The sequence below is a fragment of the Salmo trutta genome, chromosome 32 (assembly GCF_901001165.1).
Source record: "Salmo trutta chromosome 32, fSalTru1.1, whole genome shotgun sequence".
In the NCBI taxonomy this organism is placed as follows: domain Eukaryota; kingdom Metazoa; phylum Chordata; class Actinopteri; order Salmoniformes; family Salmonidae; genus Salmo; species Salmo trutta.
In genome coordinates, this window is record NC_042988.1 from 29194787 (window position 1) to 29212075 (window position 17289).

A 17289-nucleotide genomic window follows, 5' to 3' on the forward strand; every position below is an offset into this window, starting at 1 on the left:
TTGTTTCTCTGCCATGTTTGTTATGTTTTATTTGTTAACATGGGTTTTTGATTGTCATCCCTTGTCTCCCCTTCCTCCTCTCCAACATTATTTTGGTGTGATATCTTTATAAATGTATTTGGTGTTTTCTGGTTGGCCGGCTGTAAGGTTACATACACATTATTTTCTGTTGTGCTTATTCTCTCTGACCTCTCACCTCTCTGTCCCTAACCTCCATCCCTCCGTCTCTCTTTTCATTCCCTTCTCCCATTACCTCCATCTCAACCCACTTTTCATTTCCTGTTTTTATTGCGTCCTCCAGTCCCTGACATGGAGTGTTTTGGACAGTTCCCTGTTTCAACAGCCGTTGTAACGTTGAAATCCAACTGCCTTATTATGACTTGTTAGGGTTAAAGGCCAACTCAGTGCAGGTGGGCCAAGCCTTGTCTCACACACACACACACACACACACACACACACACACACACACACACACATACACCCACCCACCCACCGGCTCAGACATGCTGCACATTCCACTGGCTCTATGTAACGTCTCTGCAGTCTCATCAAACCCAGTATATATGTATGCAAATAGTCCCAGTGTGCCTTAAGACCTGTGAATTATTATATTATAGTGCTCTCCCTCCCCAGGCAATTTACAACTGGAGTTTTCGCTGTAATAATTCTCATTTGGCCCAGTACAAATAAACCCTGAAGGCTATGAACAAATGAGTCTCTTTTAGAGAGGATCACTCTGTACACTGTGGAAATTAAGAGAAAGGATTTTAAGCATTTTACCTCATGTAAATACGCCAGGCAAAACTCCCCAGAAAAGTCTATGAAAACAGCATGTATATGATTAATGACTTTTTAGCATGGATTTATTGACTAAAAGACAGAAAGGAAATGAGAGATTCAATTAAATGAATAAGACCAAAGATGGTGCTAAAAACTCTCTGGTAGTACTTAGTGTGCGTTACAAACGTGTTTTTCCATGGACACTACTGCCCTAAGGGATGGTCAGTGATGAGCCCTGTAGGAATGTTGGGACAAAGCTCTCCCACAAGAATGTTGTTAGGACAAATCCCAGTCACACACACCCAGGAAACCACAGGATGCACAGTCAGCCTGCCACACCACATCCTATGACATGTCTCACCTAGAGGGCAAGAAAAACAAGAAACGGAAAACAGGATCATTCCAGATATTCTCAGCTGTGGATTAATAACTATCAATTGTAGAAATAGAATGGATAGAAAGGAGATGCAAAAGACAACCATCACTTTGTGAAAGGCTGGTCATGGCTCACATCAACACCATTATCCCAGAAACCCTAGATCCACTCCAATTTGCATACCGCCCAAACAGATCCACAGATGATGCAATCTCTATTGCACTCCACACTGCCCTTTCCCACCTGGACAAAAGGAACACCTATTTCAGAATGCTATTCATTGGCTACAGCTCAGTGTTCAACACCACAGTACCCTCAAAGCTCATCACTAAGCTAAGGATCCTGGGACTAAACACCTCCCTCTGTAACTGGATCCTGGACTTCCTGACGGGCCGCCCCCAGGTGGTGAGGATAGGTAGCAACACATCTGCCACACTGATCCTCAACACAGGAGCCACTCAGGGGTGCGTGCTCATGTAACAGTATAGCTTCCATCGCTCTCCTCACCCTACCTGGGCTCGAACCAGGGACCCTCTGCACACATAAACAACAGCCACCCTCAAAGCATCGTTACCCATCGCTCCACAAAGGCCGCAGCCCTTGCAGAGCAAGGGGAACAACTACTTCAAGGTCTCAGAGCGAGTGACGTCACCGATTGAAACACTATTAGCGCGCACCCAGCTAACTAGCTAGCCATTTTACCTTGGTTACACTCACCCCCCTTTTCACCTCCTCCTTTTCCGCAGCAACCAGTGATCCAGGTCAACAGCATCAATGTAACAGTTTTGCTTCCGCCCCTCTCCTCGCCCCTACCTGGGCTCGAACCAGGGACACTCTGCATACATCAACAACAGCCACCCACGAAGCATCGTTACCCATCGCTCCACAAAAGCCGCGGCCCTTGCAGAGCAAGGGGAACAACTACTTCAAGGTCTCAGAGCGAGTGACGTCACCGATTGAAACGCTATTAGCGCGCACCCCGCTAACTAGCTAGCCATTTCACATCGGTTACACTCAGTCCCCTCCTGTACTCCCTGTTCACCCACGACTGCATGACCAGGCACGACTCCAACACCATCATTAAGTTTGCAGATGACACAACAGTGGTAGGCCTGATCAACGATGAGACAGCCTATAGGGAGGAGGTCAGAGACCTGGCCATGTAGTGCCAGAATAACAACCTATCCCTCAACGTAACCAAGACTAAGGAGATGATTGTAGACTACAGGAAAAGGAGGACCGAGTACGCCCCCATTCTCATCGACGGGGCTGTAGTGGAGCAGGTTGAGAGCTTCAAGTTCTTTGGTGTCCACATCGCCAACAAACTAGAATGGTCTAAACACACCAAGACAGTCGTGAAGAGGGCACGACAAAGCCTATTCCCCCTCAGGAAACTAAAAAGATTTGTCATGGATCCTCAGATCCTCAAAAGGTTCTACAGCTGCAACATCGAGAGCATCCTGACTGGTTGCATCACTGCCTGGAACGGCAACTGCTCGACATCCGACCACAAGGCACTACAGAGGGCAGTGCGTACTGCCCAGTACATCACTGGGGCCAAGCTTCCTGCCATCCAGGACCTTTACACCAGGCGGTGTCAGAGGAAGGCCCTAAAAATTGTCAAAGACCCTAGCCACCCCAGTCATAGACTGTTCTCTCTACTACCGCATGGCAAGCGGTACCGGAGTGCCAAGTCTAGGACAAAAAGGCTTCTCAACAGTTTTTACCCCCAAGCCATAAGACTCCTGAACAGGTAATCAAATGGCTACTCGGACTATTTGCATTGTGTGCCCCCCCCTCACAACCCTCTTTTACGCTGCTGCTACTCTCTGTTCATCATATATGCATAGTCACTTTAACTATACATTCATGTACATATTACCTCAATTGGGCCGACCAACCAGTGCTCCCGCACATTGGCTAACCGGGCTATCTGCATTGTGTCCCGCCACCCACCACCCGCCAACCCCTCTTTTACGCTACTGCTACTCTGTTTATCATATATGCATAGTCACTTTAACCATATCTACATGTACATACTACCTCAATCAGCCTGACTAACCGGTGCCTGTATATAGCCTCGTTACTGTTATAGCCTCGCTACTGTATATATCCTCGCTACTGTTATAACCTCGCTACTGTATATATCCTCGCTACTGTTATAGCCTCGCTACTGTATATATCCTCGCTACTGTTATTTTTCACTGTCTTTTTACTGTTGTTTTTATTTCTTTACTTACCTATTGTTCACCTGATACCTTTTTTGGCACTGTTGGTTAGAGCCTGTAAGTAAGCATTTCACTGTAAGTTCTACACCTGTTGTATTCGGCACACGTGACAAATAAACTTTGATTTGATTTGTAACTCAAAAGTATAACATTGGATCAGGGCTTACTTCTCTCTTGTTATATCTGTCTATTTCTACGCTTTTTGTGTGGCATGTACAACATGGTAGCCCAGTTTACCCAACTAATACACAGATAAGCGGCATAGCGCTGAAATGTGACTGTGTGGAAAGAAAAACATACATTTAAATGTCTTGAATGCCTGCTCCACTCATAAACAAACAGCCAGCTGTATTTAGTATGGTTTTATGTGAATACCAGTGCTGAGGGCTAAGTGTGTGTGTGTGTGTGTGTGTGTGTGTGTGTGTGTGTGTGTGTGTGTGAGTTCTCCATTTTCCAACACAGTATTGGTGTATTTATTGCTGTCTTCCAACAGGGAAGTCTTCTCAGCATCCCTGCCTTGCATCTCTGTGTGTTTCATTTCAGCTGAGTGCTTCACTGTATTGGGCTGTAGTTGCCTGAGGGGGAACACTGATAAAAACTATTTCAACTGTGTGTTGCCTCCCCTCTATACCCCTCAGCTTTGGTATACCCATGCTACAAAACGTAACAATCTTTGCTTGGGGGTTTGGTGTGTGTGTGTGTGTGTGTGTGTGTGTGTGTTATTCCTCCAAGGGTGCTTTAGATGCCAAGTTAGGTTCATATCAAGTGTGGTGTGTACCTTCCTTCTTCTGGAGATCCAATAGCATTTTATTCTGTTGCCTTTAAAAAATGAATGAGCAAGTTAGCAATAATTCAGGAGTTGTGTGAGTAATCATTGAATATTCTCTATGCAGTAACTGGAAGAGATGGTGTAACCAATCACGTTGCTGAACAAATCCTGTGATGGAATTGCATCACCTCTCAATCAGTGGTGCCAAGTACCAACAGCAGAGTTCATTGGCTTTGATCTTTCAGTGTCTTAGGTCCACAGGAGGAGGATGGGGTGTTTTAGAGGAAGTGTAAGGTCTCTCTCTCTCTCTTTTCTCTCTCTCATCTCTCCTCTTTCTGTCTCTCTTTTCTCACTCTCTGTCTCTCTTTCTCTCTCTTTCTCACTCATCTTCTATTTCTCCTGTGCCATTGGTATACATGCTTTACGTACAGTATATAGATTTTCTTCCGTTGTTTGAGACAAATCTCTCAGTAACTTTATTTATTTATCTTGGCTGATTTATAACACTAGAGCTGTCATGTTATTGTGGTCAAGGCGGCCATTACTTTGCCTACTTTCCAGCTCTGGTCTTGTTGGAGTGCCTTCCTCCTGTTGTTCCTACTGTGAGGAGTATGGTGGAGGCTGTCAGTTTGTCACTAATTCCATTGTGTCATCACTTCCTGTTTCCTCTTCCTATTTCCTGTCTCAGGGGGAAGAGTGAAGACCTGGAAGAGAAGGTGGTTCATCCTGACAGACAACTGCCTGTACTACTTTGAGTACACAACAGTAAGTATGTGTGGTGTGTGTGAATGTGTGTGTGTGTGTGTGCATGCGTGTGTGCGACCGCAGTATTGTAGGCAAGTACGCTTTTTGCCTGTGTGTTTGTACACACGTTTATATGTGGTAGTATAACTGGAAGCTTTTTATCACAGCATCTTTATCAAAGCATTTGCCTCTCTATACAGAGATAGTTGCTTTATCAGCAGTCTGTCCTCTACCCTTGTATTATCCTAGAGGATCATATCATTATCTCTCTGTCCTCCAGACTGCCTGCCTGCCAGACACTAACATCATTAGTTATATTAGAGAGAGCAGAGCAGAGGGAATGAAGGTTGTTTTCCAGTCTATGAAACAATGTCACAAATCATGTCTTGTTCTCTCTCTCTCTCTATCTCTCTCTGTCTCTCTCTCCCTCTCTCTCCTCCAGGATAAGGAGCCTCGTGGGATCATCCCCTTAGAGAACCTCAGTATCAGAGAGGTGGAGGAACCCAGGAAACCAGTGAGTGCTTCATGATACTGCATCACATCCCTTTTGAAACCTTATTATGTCACTATTACATTAGGTGGTACTGGTAGTCAACCTCATCCACAAGGTTCCACTCACCCAGTGGAGCCCAACTCATGATATCACCAGGGGTCAAAAGTCAACATAGTCTTCCATATTTCTAGTCATGTATTTGACCTGGAACATGTAACCTAGTTGAGGATCGGGTCTCTCTAATTGTTGGGCAATACAAACACCCTTTCACCTCCACCTTGTTGGGATTATGTTGGGATTACAATGCTAGTACCCACTCAACTCAACCATCTCCTCACCCATCAGAACTGATTACTGGGGAAAGACACTAGGGTTTCCTAAAGTATTGGACCAGCCTTTCATCACCACCACCACCCCCCCCCCCCCCCCCCCCCCACAGAACTGCTTTGAGCTCTACAACCCCAACCACAAGGGTTCGGTGATCAAGGCGTGTAAGACGGAGGCGGACGGCCGGGTCGTTGAGGGCAACCACACGGTGTACAGGATATCGGCGCCCACGACTGAGGAGAAAGAGGAGTGGATCAAGTCTATCAAGTAAGATTCCTGACCACCACATTCACTCTCTAGGCTACAATTCTAGTTAGCTTCCCTCTACTCCCCACCACATTCACTATCTAGGCTACAATGCTAGTTAGCATCCCGGCACTCCCCACCACATTCACTATCTAGGCTACAATGCTAGTTAGCTTCTCTCCACTCCCCACCACATTCACTATCTAGGCTACAATGCTAGTTAGCTTCCCTCCACTCCCCAACACATTCACAATCTAGGCTGCAATGCTAGTTATCTTCCTGGCACTACCCACATTCACTATTTAGGCTACAACGCTAGTTAGCTTCCCTCCACTCCCCACCACATTCACAATCTAGGCTGCAATGGTAGTTAGCTTCCTGGCACTACCCACATTCACTATCTAGGCTGCAATGCTAGTTAGCTTCCTGGCACTACTCACATTCACTATTTAGGCTACAATGCTAGTTAGCTTCCCTCCACTCCCCAGGGGGATGGGGAGCGAGCCCAGCTAGCCTGGCCAGGAAAGGAGGCTCAAACTGGGCTAAAGCCCCAGCGCTTCCCCCCTGTTGCCACAGAGGCTAACCATTACCGTGTGTGTGTGTGTGTGTGTGTGTGTGTGTGTGTGTGTGTGTGTGTGTGTGTGTGTGTGTGTGTGTGTGTGTGTGTGTGTGTGTGTGTGTGTGTGTGTGTGTGTTAAATTCTCCAGAGGGAGTCAATAAGGATTTAGCCAAGATAAAGGGCTTTTATGTCAATCACATTTCCTCAGTAAAATAGGGATGGTCGTATAGTCTTGCTCCTTATCCTCTTATCTTTAATCGCGATTTAGGACAGTTTTTAAACAAACCGTTAAGACTACTTTTAGGGGACCATCTGTGTGAGTTTGGAAAATTCTGAACTGGGCTATGAAGCTCTTATATAACTGTATCAAATAAATGTTATGTAGGTTAACTCAATATATTTGCTATGCTGTTGCACCATTGTAATAAGTCAATATTTGGTATCACATTCATATCCATTTCAATGTGTCGCAATGTCTTTTCATGGATAAACTTCATCCTATTTCATTCTCTGTTTAATTTATTTCCAGAAAGAAAGGCGCCCCGGGGTTTCTTCTTTTGTTTTTCTGATATTAGGTTGCGGTAAATAACCAAAAGCTAAAACAAGGAGAGGAATTGTTGTCATAGCTCAGAGACATAGTCGTATATGGGGGACAATGTAAAGAGAGTAAGAGAGAGAGAATCCGCAGTGGGGGGTTAAGCTGGTTTTGGCTTTGTGCTGGTGCTAACAGGATTTTACACCCGTGAAACTGAAACTGCGCTCTGTGCCGGAGCCAGAATGGCTCTGTGACTCACTTCGCTTTGTACCGAGTGCCTTCTCTCCCAGAAAAAGAGAGCTGGAGTGTCGATAATTTAGAGCACTATTGTTTGCCCTGCACTCCAACCTATAAACCTGGAAAACTGCAGAGAGGAGAAAGTATGCTAGAATGAGAACACTTGGAAGGGTTCTAGAACAGGGAATCAGGGAACGACATTCCACAGAATCTCTGAAAGAGATGGAACCGGAGTGCTGAGGAAAATAAGAAAAAAGGGGGTGGGTAGGTTTTCTTCAGAAACCATGGAAACAAAACTAGGTCACCGAACAAACTTTTATTTTTTTGATCTAGTTAGTTAAGGCAGGGGTTTGTAGAAATGTGTCCGCATTTCCATATCAAAGATGCTCAAGTTTCCCCCTGACGTATTATTATTTATTTGTTTTGATTGGCTGTTCCAGGGCGAGCATCAGCAGGGATCCCTTCTACGATATGTTGGCCACCAGGAAAAGACGGATTGCCAACAAGAAATGAGGAGGGACATTCCTTCCTGGGACACCCCTCATCCCAGGACATCCCAAACTGGGACACCCCAAACCCCCTTTCCTCAGCCCACCAATCCTCTTCCCCAGACAGATCTTACTCATGAAGTTAAACACCCCTTCCACACTCCCCCTCTCTCCCTCCCCCCTCACCCATCCTCCCTCCACTCCCACAGACAGACTCCACTCATGAAGTTCCCTCCCTACTATCCCTCTCCCCCTGGACCCCCAGAACCCAACTTGTCACTAGAGAGATGGATGGCTAACCAAAGATAGCCATCTGACCCTTCAGACCCTGATAGAACTCGCACCCGGTCTTGAAGACAACGAGGACAGGCTCTGGTCTTAAAGACAACCTCCCTCCCCATTCTGGACACTTCCCCAGCCCTGGCTGCAGTACCAGGGGCTGGAGTTACAGGGACATGACGTCCCAGGACTAAAGCAGAGGACCAATATATGCACCAACACTGGGAGACATCCCTCTATAGGACCAGTGTGGTTCAGCCACACTACAGAGTACCAAGGGAAGCCAGTGGGATGTATTAACATGTATTAACACACATTCTCTCTTTCTGTCTCTCTCTCGTCTCTTTACTCCCCCGCACTGCCCTCCTGTGTTCCCCACATTCGTTCTGATTACTTCCATGTGTTTCTAGCAGGGGTTGGAACAGAAATTATTTCCCAATCGTTCCATTCCGAGCAGAAACCTTATTTTTTCGTTCCGTTCCAGTGCTCCGACCAGAAAATAAAGTTCTGAACCAGTTCCAACCCCCAAAAAGTAACAGCTCATATAGTTCCTTTTCATGAAATGTTTAACCTGTGAAATCAACATGCATTTTTACATTTAGCAAAGGTATTTACTCCACCAATTAGTGCCGATAGAGCAGCTTGCTATGGAACGGGTTAGATTGTTGTTTACATTTGTAATTGGTCACATAAGTGCAGGTGTGAGATGCGACTGAAATTTCATGGGTGGGGCAAGAGTGAGAGAGAGAGAGGTGGACATGGAGGGGACTTGGCTTGAAGCGCTAAACATCATGACAGGACTTGAATTAGAATGTGTGTAGGGTATTACTAGCCTTATAACTTCACCGAATTACAGAATATTATATGCTAGAATTTATTTGTATTTATTTTTGGAACTCAAAAGAACATTATTACCTGGTTCTCAAGATTTGAAAAAAAAAAAAACAGTTATGTTCCGGAACACTAGAGATCACTTTTGTACAGGGTTCTGTTTCTGTTCCTCAAAAATGTCTTTATTTTTCGGTTCTGTTCCCTGAACTGGTTCCAACCCCTGCTTTCTAGGTGTCTTCTGCGTTTGGATGACTTCAAAAGCAAAACTGCAATTTTTCACATACACTTGCATATATGTCTGTTTGTAGATATACCATAAAGTGCATTTAGAAGTGGGTGTGCTAACTTGTGTGTGTATCTACACAGTATCTATGCATGTATGTATGTATGTATGTAAACACAGCAGTGTGCAAGCCAAGAGCAGACATTTAACGACTATCTTAATGTCATCTCTGACATCCATTATACAGAAACGTTTGTGTGTGATCATTTATGAAGATGGTAGAAAAACAGAGTTCCTCTTGTGAATGTTCAGGTGGATGGAGAAACATGGCAGAAAGAGGAGAGTGGATGTGAGAGATGGAGTGAGTGTGTCAGATAAAGAGAGAAAGTTCCAGGGTTGCAGTAACCGTACATGAACATGTGACCTGACTAGGAACAAATCTGGGCCTTACACTCATGGCCCTAAACATGAACCATGTAATCATCCCACTATGGTGCTCAACTCTTTTTCCCAGGTGCCATTGCAGCAGTTCTGCTGCAACCTCAGAATACAAAGCTAGGTTAGTGCTGAAATTAGGAAGACAAAACCTAGAAAAACTACAACAATACAGTCTTGAGTCAGCTGGACTGATTCCATACATTGTGTGGACCACAGAATATTAAAATGTGCATACTTTTTTACTTTGGTTGTGAATTATAGGGGTGGTTACATGAACCTATATTTAGCCTACTATTAGAGTTACTCCATTTTCAATGGATTGACTGCAATGCAATTGAACAAACTTTGAAAATGTGTTGTAGTCTGAGTATGCTTGAATATCGGTTTGTGAAACAGCCCAATAGGGTACCAGTCATTTTAAGCTTTTCTTTCAGTGTCTCGAGGTCCAAAACTATGCCAACAGCGCCAGTGAGGGGCGATGCGTTGATGTGACCCGTATGCTTTTCATTTGTAACCTAAGATCCTTGCTTGCTTTTTGTGTTCCCCTTACAAAATATAATCCACTATCTTGTTTGTATTTATTTTCTTTGTCAAATGGTTCCATTCTGTCCGTAAGCATTAAAACTAAAGACTTAAGTTATGTATATGTAAATAATGTCTAGGTTTTATGGGTCTCCTTTTTGTTGTTGTATGAATACTCTGAAACATGTTACACCTACTGGCTGTACTTTGCATCAGGTCAGTTTGGGGTCTTCTGTACACAAGTCAAAAACATGATCAGAAACAAATACTATATAACGTGATGTCAGGAAAAGTCCATTTCCAGCAGGTATGAGGAGGATAATGATGGCGATGGGGGTGATGATGTGGATGAATAGGATATGGGTGGTAGTAATATTGATGATGGTGATGATGATAAGGCAGATGTTGAAGATGAATAGGATATGGGTGGTAGTAATACTGATGATGGTGATGATGATGAGGCAGATGTTGAGGATGAATAGGATATGGGTGGTAGTAATATTGATGATGGTGATGATGATAAGGCAGATGTTGAGGATGAATAGGATATGGGTGGTAGTAATATTGATGATGATGATAAGGCAGATGTTGAGGATGAATAGGATATGGGTGGTAGTAATACTGACGATGGTGATGATGATGAGGCAGATGTTGAGGATGAATAGGATATGGGTGGTAGTAATATTGATGATGATGGTGATGATGATAAGGCAGATGTTGAGGATGAATAGGATATGGGTGGTAGTAATATTGATGATGGTGATGATGATAAGGCAGATGTTGAGGATGAATAGGATATGGGTGGTAGTAATATTGACGATGGTGATGATGATAAGGCAGATGTTGAGGATGAATAGGATATGGGTGGTAGTAATATTGACGATGGTGATGATGATGAGGCAGATGTTGAGGATGAATAGGATATGGGTGGTAGTAATACTGACGATGGTGATGATGATAAGGCAGATGTTGAGGATGAATAGGATATGGGTGGTAATAATACTGACGATGGTGATGATGATAAGGCAGATGTTGAGGATGAATAGGATATGGGTGGTAGTAATACTGACGATGGTGATGATGATAAGGCAGATGTTGAGGATGAATAGGATATGGGTGGTAGTAATACTGACGATGGTGATGATGATAAGGCAGATGTTGAGGATGAATAGGATATGGGTGGTAGTAATACTGACGATGGTGATGATGATAAGGCAGATGTTGAGGATGAATAGGATATGGGTGGTAGTAATATTGACGATGGTGATGATGATAAGGCAGATGTTGAGGATGAATAGGATATGGGTGGTAGTAATACTGACGATGGTGATGATGATAAGGCAGATGTTGAGGATGAATAGGATATGGGTGGTAGTAATATTGATGATGGTGATGATGATGAGGCAGATGTTGAGGATGAATAGGATATGGGTGGTAGTAATATTGACGATGGTGATGATGATAAGGCAGATGTTGAGGATGAATAGGATATGGGTGGTAGTAATATTGATGATGATGATAGTGATGATGTCCGAACTATAATGCAGACTGATAAAGTTGAATCCAGTAGAGTTTTTCTATGTGTTTGTAAGATATGACCCCTGATCTCAGGGCAGAATATTACCTACTAGTGCCCCTTGTGTGGGGCTATAGCTAAATTAACTTTTATATCTCTGTAAAAGCTATTGGTCACATTGTACATTACGTGGAAAGCGACATAAAGTATACATAAAGACTACATCCGTTGTACGACGCATTTATTTATTATTTATTGAGCTTGACCTACATATTTGCATATGCAATTAATCATCCAGTTTATCAGTAGATAATATGCTGAAATGTATATTTTATTATGGATCATAGGTAATTAAGTTAATTTATGTTAATCGTCTAAGTACCAACTGTCATGGGTAGTAATAATTTAAATAGTCTTTAGATACAATATTTGCCTGTTTTTTACATGGTGGAAAAGCAGTGGAAAAGAAAATGTAACTGGAAAAACACATGTCCTGAACAGTAACCAACCAACTGACATCCAAACCATGTCTATGAACATTCTTATGAGTTTAGAGACAGATGGTCAATATGGAGTGGTGGGGAAAGTCTACAGAGCGAGAAACCCTTTACTGACGGTTAAAGTCTATGTGAAACCCTTTATTGATCAGCAAACAGACATAGATAAGGTCAGAGTAACATGAGTTCCCCCCTTAATTGGCCAATAAATAGATACACAGTGTCTAGATAAGGTGTGCAAATAAATGATTTGAAACATAGTGGGCAGATGGGTGTTTAAGTCCTGATTCTATACCCTTCTGACCTGAAGGGATTCTGTCTGCTTCATAGTGTAAGTGATGCAACACTGACTCCCAGTGTATTGATGTGACATTACAATACATGAAAGCAAAATTTAAATCCAATCCATTAATCGGTGTTATACCGATGGTTTGTCCAGACTGATGGTTTATAGGTTGTGGCTACCATTACAGCGCCATCTAGTTGTCACGCTGGGGATAGCAGTTGTTGACAACTAGCATTTTAGCTAAGCCCTAACCCCTTTCCTAACCTTCATTAATTCTCCTATCCTGCTGCGTTAGTTCTCTGAACATCAATATCTTTTCCTTATCTTTTCCTAACCTTCATTAATTCTCCTATCCTGCTGCGTTAGTTCTCTGAACATCAATATCTTTTCCTTATCTTTTCCTAACCTTCATTAATTCTCCTATCCTGCTGCGTTAGTTCTCTGAACATCAATATCTTTTCCTTATCTTTTCCTAACCTTCATTAATTCTCCTATCCTGCTGCGTTAGTTCTCTGAACATCAATATCTTTTCCTTATCTTTTCCTAACCTTCATTAATTCTCCTATCCTGCTGCGTTAGTTCTCTGAACATCAATATCTTTTCCTTATCTTTTCCTAACCTTCATTAATTCTCCTATCCTGCTGCGTTAGTTCTCTGAACATCAATATCTTTTCCTTATCTTTTCCTAACCTTCATTAATTCTCCTATCCTGCTGCGTTAGTTCTCTGAACATCAATATCTTTTCCTTATCTTTTCCTAACCTTCATTAATTCTCCTATCCTGCTGCGTTAGTTCTCTGAACATCAATATCTTTTCCTTATCTTTTCCTAACCTTCATTAATTCTCCTATCCTGCTGCGTTAGTTCTCTGAACATCAATATCTTTTCCTTATCTTTTCCTAACCTTCATTAATTCTCCTATCCTGCTGCGTTAGTTCTCTGAACATCAATATCTTTTCCTTATCTTTTCCTAACCTTCATTAATTCTCCTATCCTGCTGCGTTAGTTCTCTGAACATCAATATCTTTTCCTTATCTTTTCCTAACCTTCATTAATTCTCCTATCCTGCTGCGTTAGTTCTCTGAACATCAATATCTTTTCCTTATCTTTTCCTAACCTTCATTAATTCTCCTATCCTGCTGCGTTAGTTCTCTGAACATCAATATCTTTTCCTTATCTTTTCCTAACCTTCATTAATTCTCCTATCCTGCTGCGTTAGTTCTCTGAACATCAATATCTTTTCCTTATCTTTTCCTAACCTTCATTAATTCTCCTATCCTGCTGCGTTAGTTCTCTGAACATCAATATCTTTTCCTTATCTTTTCCTAACCTTCATTAATTCTCCTATCCTGCTGCGTTAGTTCTCTGAACATCAATATCTTTTCCTTATCTTTTCCTAACCTTCATTAATTCTCCTATCCTGCTGCGTTAGTTCTCTGAACATCAATATCTTTTCCTTATCTTTTCCTAACCTTCATTAATTCTCCTATCCTGCTGCGTTAGTTCTCTGAACATCAATATCTTTTCCTTATCTTTTCCTAACCTTCATTAATTCTCCTATCCTGCTGCGTTAGTTCTCTGAACATCAATATCTTTTCCTTATCTTTTCCTAACCTTCATTAATTCTCCTATCCTGCTGCGTTAGTTCTCTGAACATCAATATCTTTTCCTTATCTTTTCCTAACCTTCATTAATTCTCCTATCCTGCTGCGTTAGTTCTCTGAACATCAATATCTTTTCCTTATCTTTTCCTAACCTTCATTAATTCTCCTATCCTGCTGCGTTAGTTCTCTGAACATCAATATCTTTTCCTTATCTTTTCCTAACCTTCATTAATTCTCCTATCCTGCTGCGTTAGTTCTCTGAACATCAATATCTTTTCCTTATCTTTTCCTAACCTTCATTAATTCTCCTATCCTGCTGCGTTAGTTCTCTGAACATCAATATCTTTTCCTTATCTTTTCCTAACCTTCATTAATTCTCCTATCCTGCTGCGTTAGTTCTCTGAACATCAATATCTTTTCCTTATCTTTTCCTAACCTTCATTAATTCTCCTATCCTGCTGCGTTAGTTCTCTGAACATCAATATCTTTTCCTTATCTTTTCCTAACCTTCATTAATTCTCCTATCCTGCTGCGTTAGTTCTCTGAACATCAATATCTTTTCCTTATCTTTTCCTAACCTTCATTAATTCTCCTATCCTGCTGCGTTAGTTCTCTGAACATCAATATCTTTTCCTTATCTTTTCCTAACCTTCATTAATTCTCCTATCCTGCTGCGTTAGTTCTCTGAACATCAATATCTTTTCCTTATCTTTTCCTAACCTTCATTAATTCTCCTATCCTGCTGCGTTAGTTCTCTGAACATCAATATCTTTTCCTTATCTTTTCCTAACCTTCATTAATTCTCCTATCCTGCTGCGTTAGTTCTCTGAACATCAATATCTTTTCCTTATCTTTTCCTAACCTTCATTAATTCTCCTATCCTGCTGCGTTAGTTCTCTGAACATCAATATCTTTTCCTTATCTTTTCCTAACCTTCATTAATTCTCCTATCCTGCTGCGTTAGTTCTCTGAACATCAATATCTTTTCCTTATCTTTTCCTAACCTTCATTAATTCTCCTATCCTGCTGCGTTAGTTCTCTGAACATCAATATCTTTTCCTTATCTTTTCCTAACCTTCATTAATTCTCCTATCCTGCTGCGTTAGTTCTCTGAACATCAATATCTTTTCCTTATCTTTTCCTAACCTTCATTAATTCTCCTATCCTGCTGCGTTAGTTCTCTGAACATCAATATCTTTTCCTTATCTTTTCCTAACCTTCATTAATTCTCCTATCCTGCTGCGTTAGTTCTCTGAACATCAATATCTTTTCCTTATCTTTTCCTAACCTTCATTAATTCTCCTATCCTGCTGCGTTAGTTCTCTGAACATCAATATCTTTTCCTTATCTTTTCCTAACCTTCATTAATTCTCCTATCCTGCTGCGTTAGTTCTCTGAACATCAATATCTTTTCCTTATCTTTTCCTAACCTTCATTAATTCTCCTATCCTGCTGCGTTAGTTCTCTGAACATCAATATCTTTTCCTTATCTTTTCCTAACCTTCATTAATTCTCCTATCCTGCTGCGTTAGTTCTCTGAACATCAATATCTTTTCCTTATCTTTTCCTAACCTTCATTAATTCTCCTATCCTGCTGCGTTAGTTCTCTGAACATCAATATCTTTTCCTTATCTTTTCCTAACCTTCATTAATTCTCCTATCCTGCTGCGTTAGTTCTCTGAACATCAATATCTTTTCCTTATCTTTTCCTAACCTTCATTAATTCTCCTATCCTGCTGCGTTAGTTCTCTGAACATCAATATCTTTTCCTTATCTTTTCCTAACCTTCATTAATTCTCCTATCCTGCTGCGTTAGTTCTCTGAACATCAATATCTTTTCCTTATCTTTTCCTAACCTTCATTAATTCTCCTATCCTGCTGCGTTAGTTCTCTGAACATCAATATCTTTTCCTTATCTTTTCCTAACCTTCATTAATTCTCCTATCCTGCTGCGTTAGTTCTCTGAACATCAATATCTTTTCCTTATCTTTTCCTAACCTTCATTAATTCTCCTATCCTGCTGCGTTAGTTCTCTGAACATCAATATCTTTTCCTTATCTTTTCCTAACCTTCATTAATTCTCCTATCCTGCTGCGTTAGTTCTCTGAACATCAATATCTTTTCCTTATCTTTTCCTAACCTTCATTAATTCTCCTATCCTGCTGCGTTAGTTCTCTGAACATCAATATCTTTTCCTTATCTTTTCCTAACCTTCATTAATTCTCCTATCCTGCTGCGTTAGTTCTCTGAACATCAATATCTTTTCCTTATCTTTTCCTAACCTTCATTAATTCTCCTATCCTGCTGCGTTAGTTCTCTGAACATCAATATCTTTTCCTTATCTTTTCCTAACCTTCATTAATTCTCCTATCCTGCTGCGTTAGTTCTCTGAACATCAATATCTTTTCCTTATCTTTTCCTAACCTTCATTAATTCTCCTATCCTGCTGCGTTAGTTCTCTGAACATCAATATCTTTTCCTTATCTTTTCCTAACCTTCATTAATTCTCCTATCCTGCTGCGTTAGTTCTCTGAACATCAATATCTTTTCCTTATCTTTTCCTAACCTTCATTAATTCTCCTATCCTGCTGCGTTAGTTCTCTGAACATCAATATCTTTTCCTTATCTTTTCCTAACCTTCATTAATTCTCCTATCCTGCTGCGTTAGTTCTCTGAACATCAATATCTTTTCCTTATCTTTTCCTAACCTTCATTAATTCTCCTATCCTGCTGCGTTAGTTCTCTGAACATCAATATCTTTTCCTTATCTTTTCCTAACCTTCATTAATTCTCCTATCCTGCTGCGTTAGTTCTCTGAACATCAATATCTTTTCCTTATCTTTTCCTAACCTTCATTAATTCTCCTATCCTGCTGCGTTAGTTCTCTGAACATCAATATCTTGAAACTGGAGTTAATGAATTAAATTCCATTTCATTCACAAGCAATGTCATTAAAAAGATTTCGCAAAGTCTATTTATTTCCCACATTTAGATATTCTCCAGATATTGTACAGTACAGTTTGTATGCAACAGTTGCTATGCCGAAGGCATGAAGCTGACACTCAGAATGAATCATTTTAAGCAGCAACTACATATATGACTTGTTTTACAATGGTTCGCTATATTCATACAATGTACAACAGTTATACATATGCATGTGTAAAAAATCTGTCTAAGAATAAACACCAATTACTTTTCAAATAATTCATTTTTACATGATACATAAACAAAGCATTGTTTGGGGGGAGATTCCATAACATGAAAACGTAATGTTGGCAGATCCGTGAGCCAGCAGGGACACATCCATTTAAA

The 17289-nt window shown here is 41.3% G+C and overlaps 1 protein-coding gene across 2 annotated transcripts in view; it reads left to right on the top strand.

The window, feature by feature from the left end:
* cyth3b (cytohesin 3b) overlaps positions 1–10205 on the top strand; it is a 42790-nt gene extending 32585 nt beyond the window's left edge. For both annotated transcript variants that reach the window (XM_029728669.1, XM_029728670.1), the window contains exons 10-13: positions 4842–4918; positions 5340–5411; positions 5830–5984; positions 7735–10205. In XM_029728669.1, the coding sequence (XP_029584529.1) occupies positions 4842–4918; positions 5340–5411; positions 5830–5984; positions 7735–7807 (377 nt within the window). In that variant the 3' untranslated portion in view covers positions 7808–10205. The remainder of the gene's footprint in view (positions 1–4841; positions 4919–5339; positions 5412–5829; positions 5985–7734) is intronic.
* The last annotated feature ends 7084 nt before the right edge of the window (positions 10206–17289 follow it).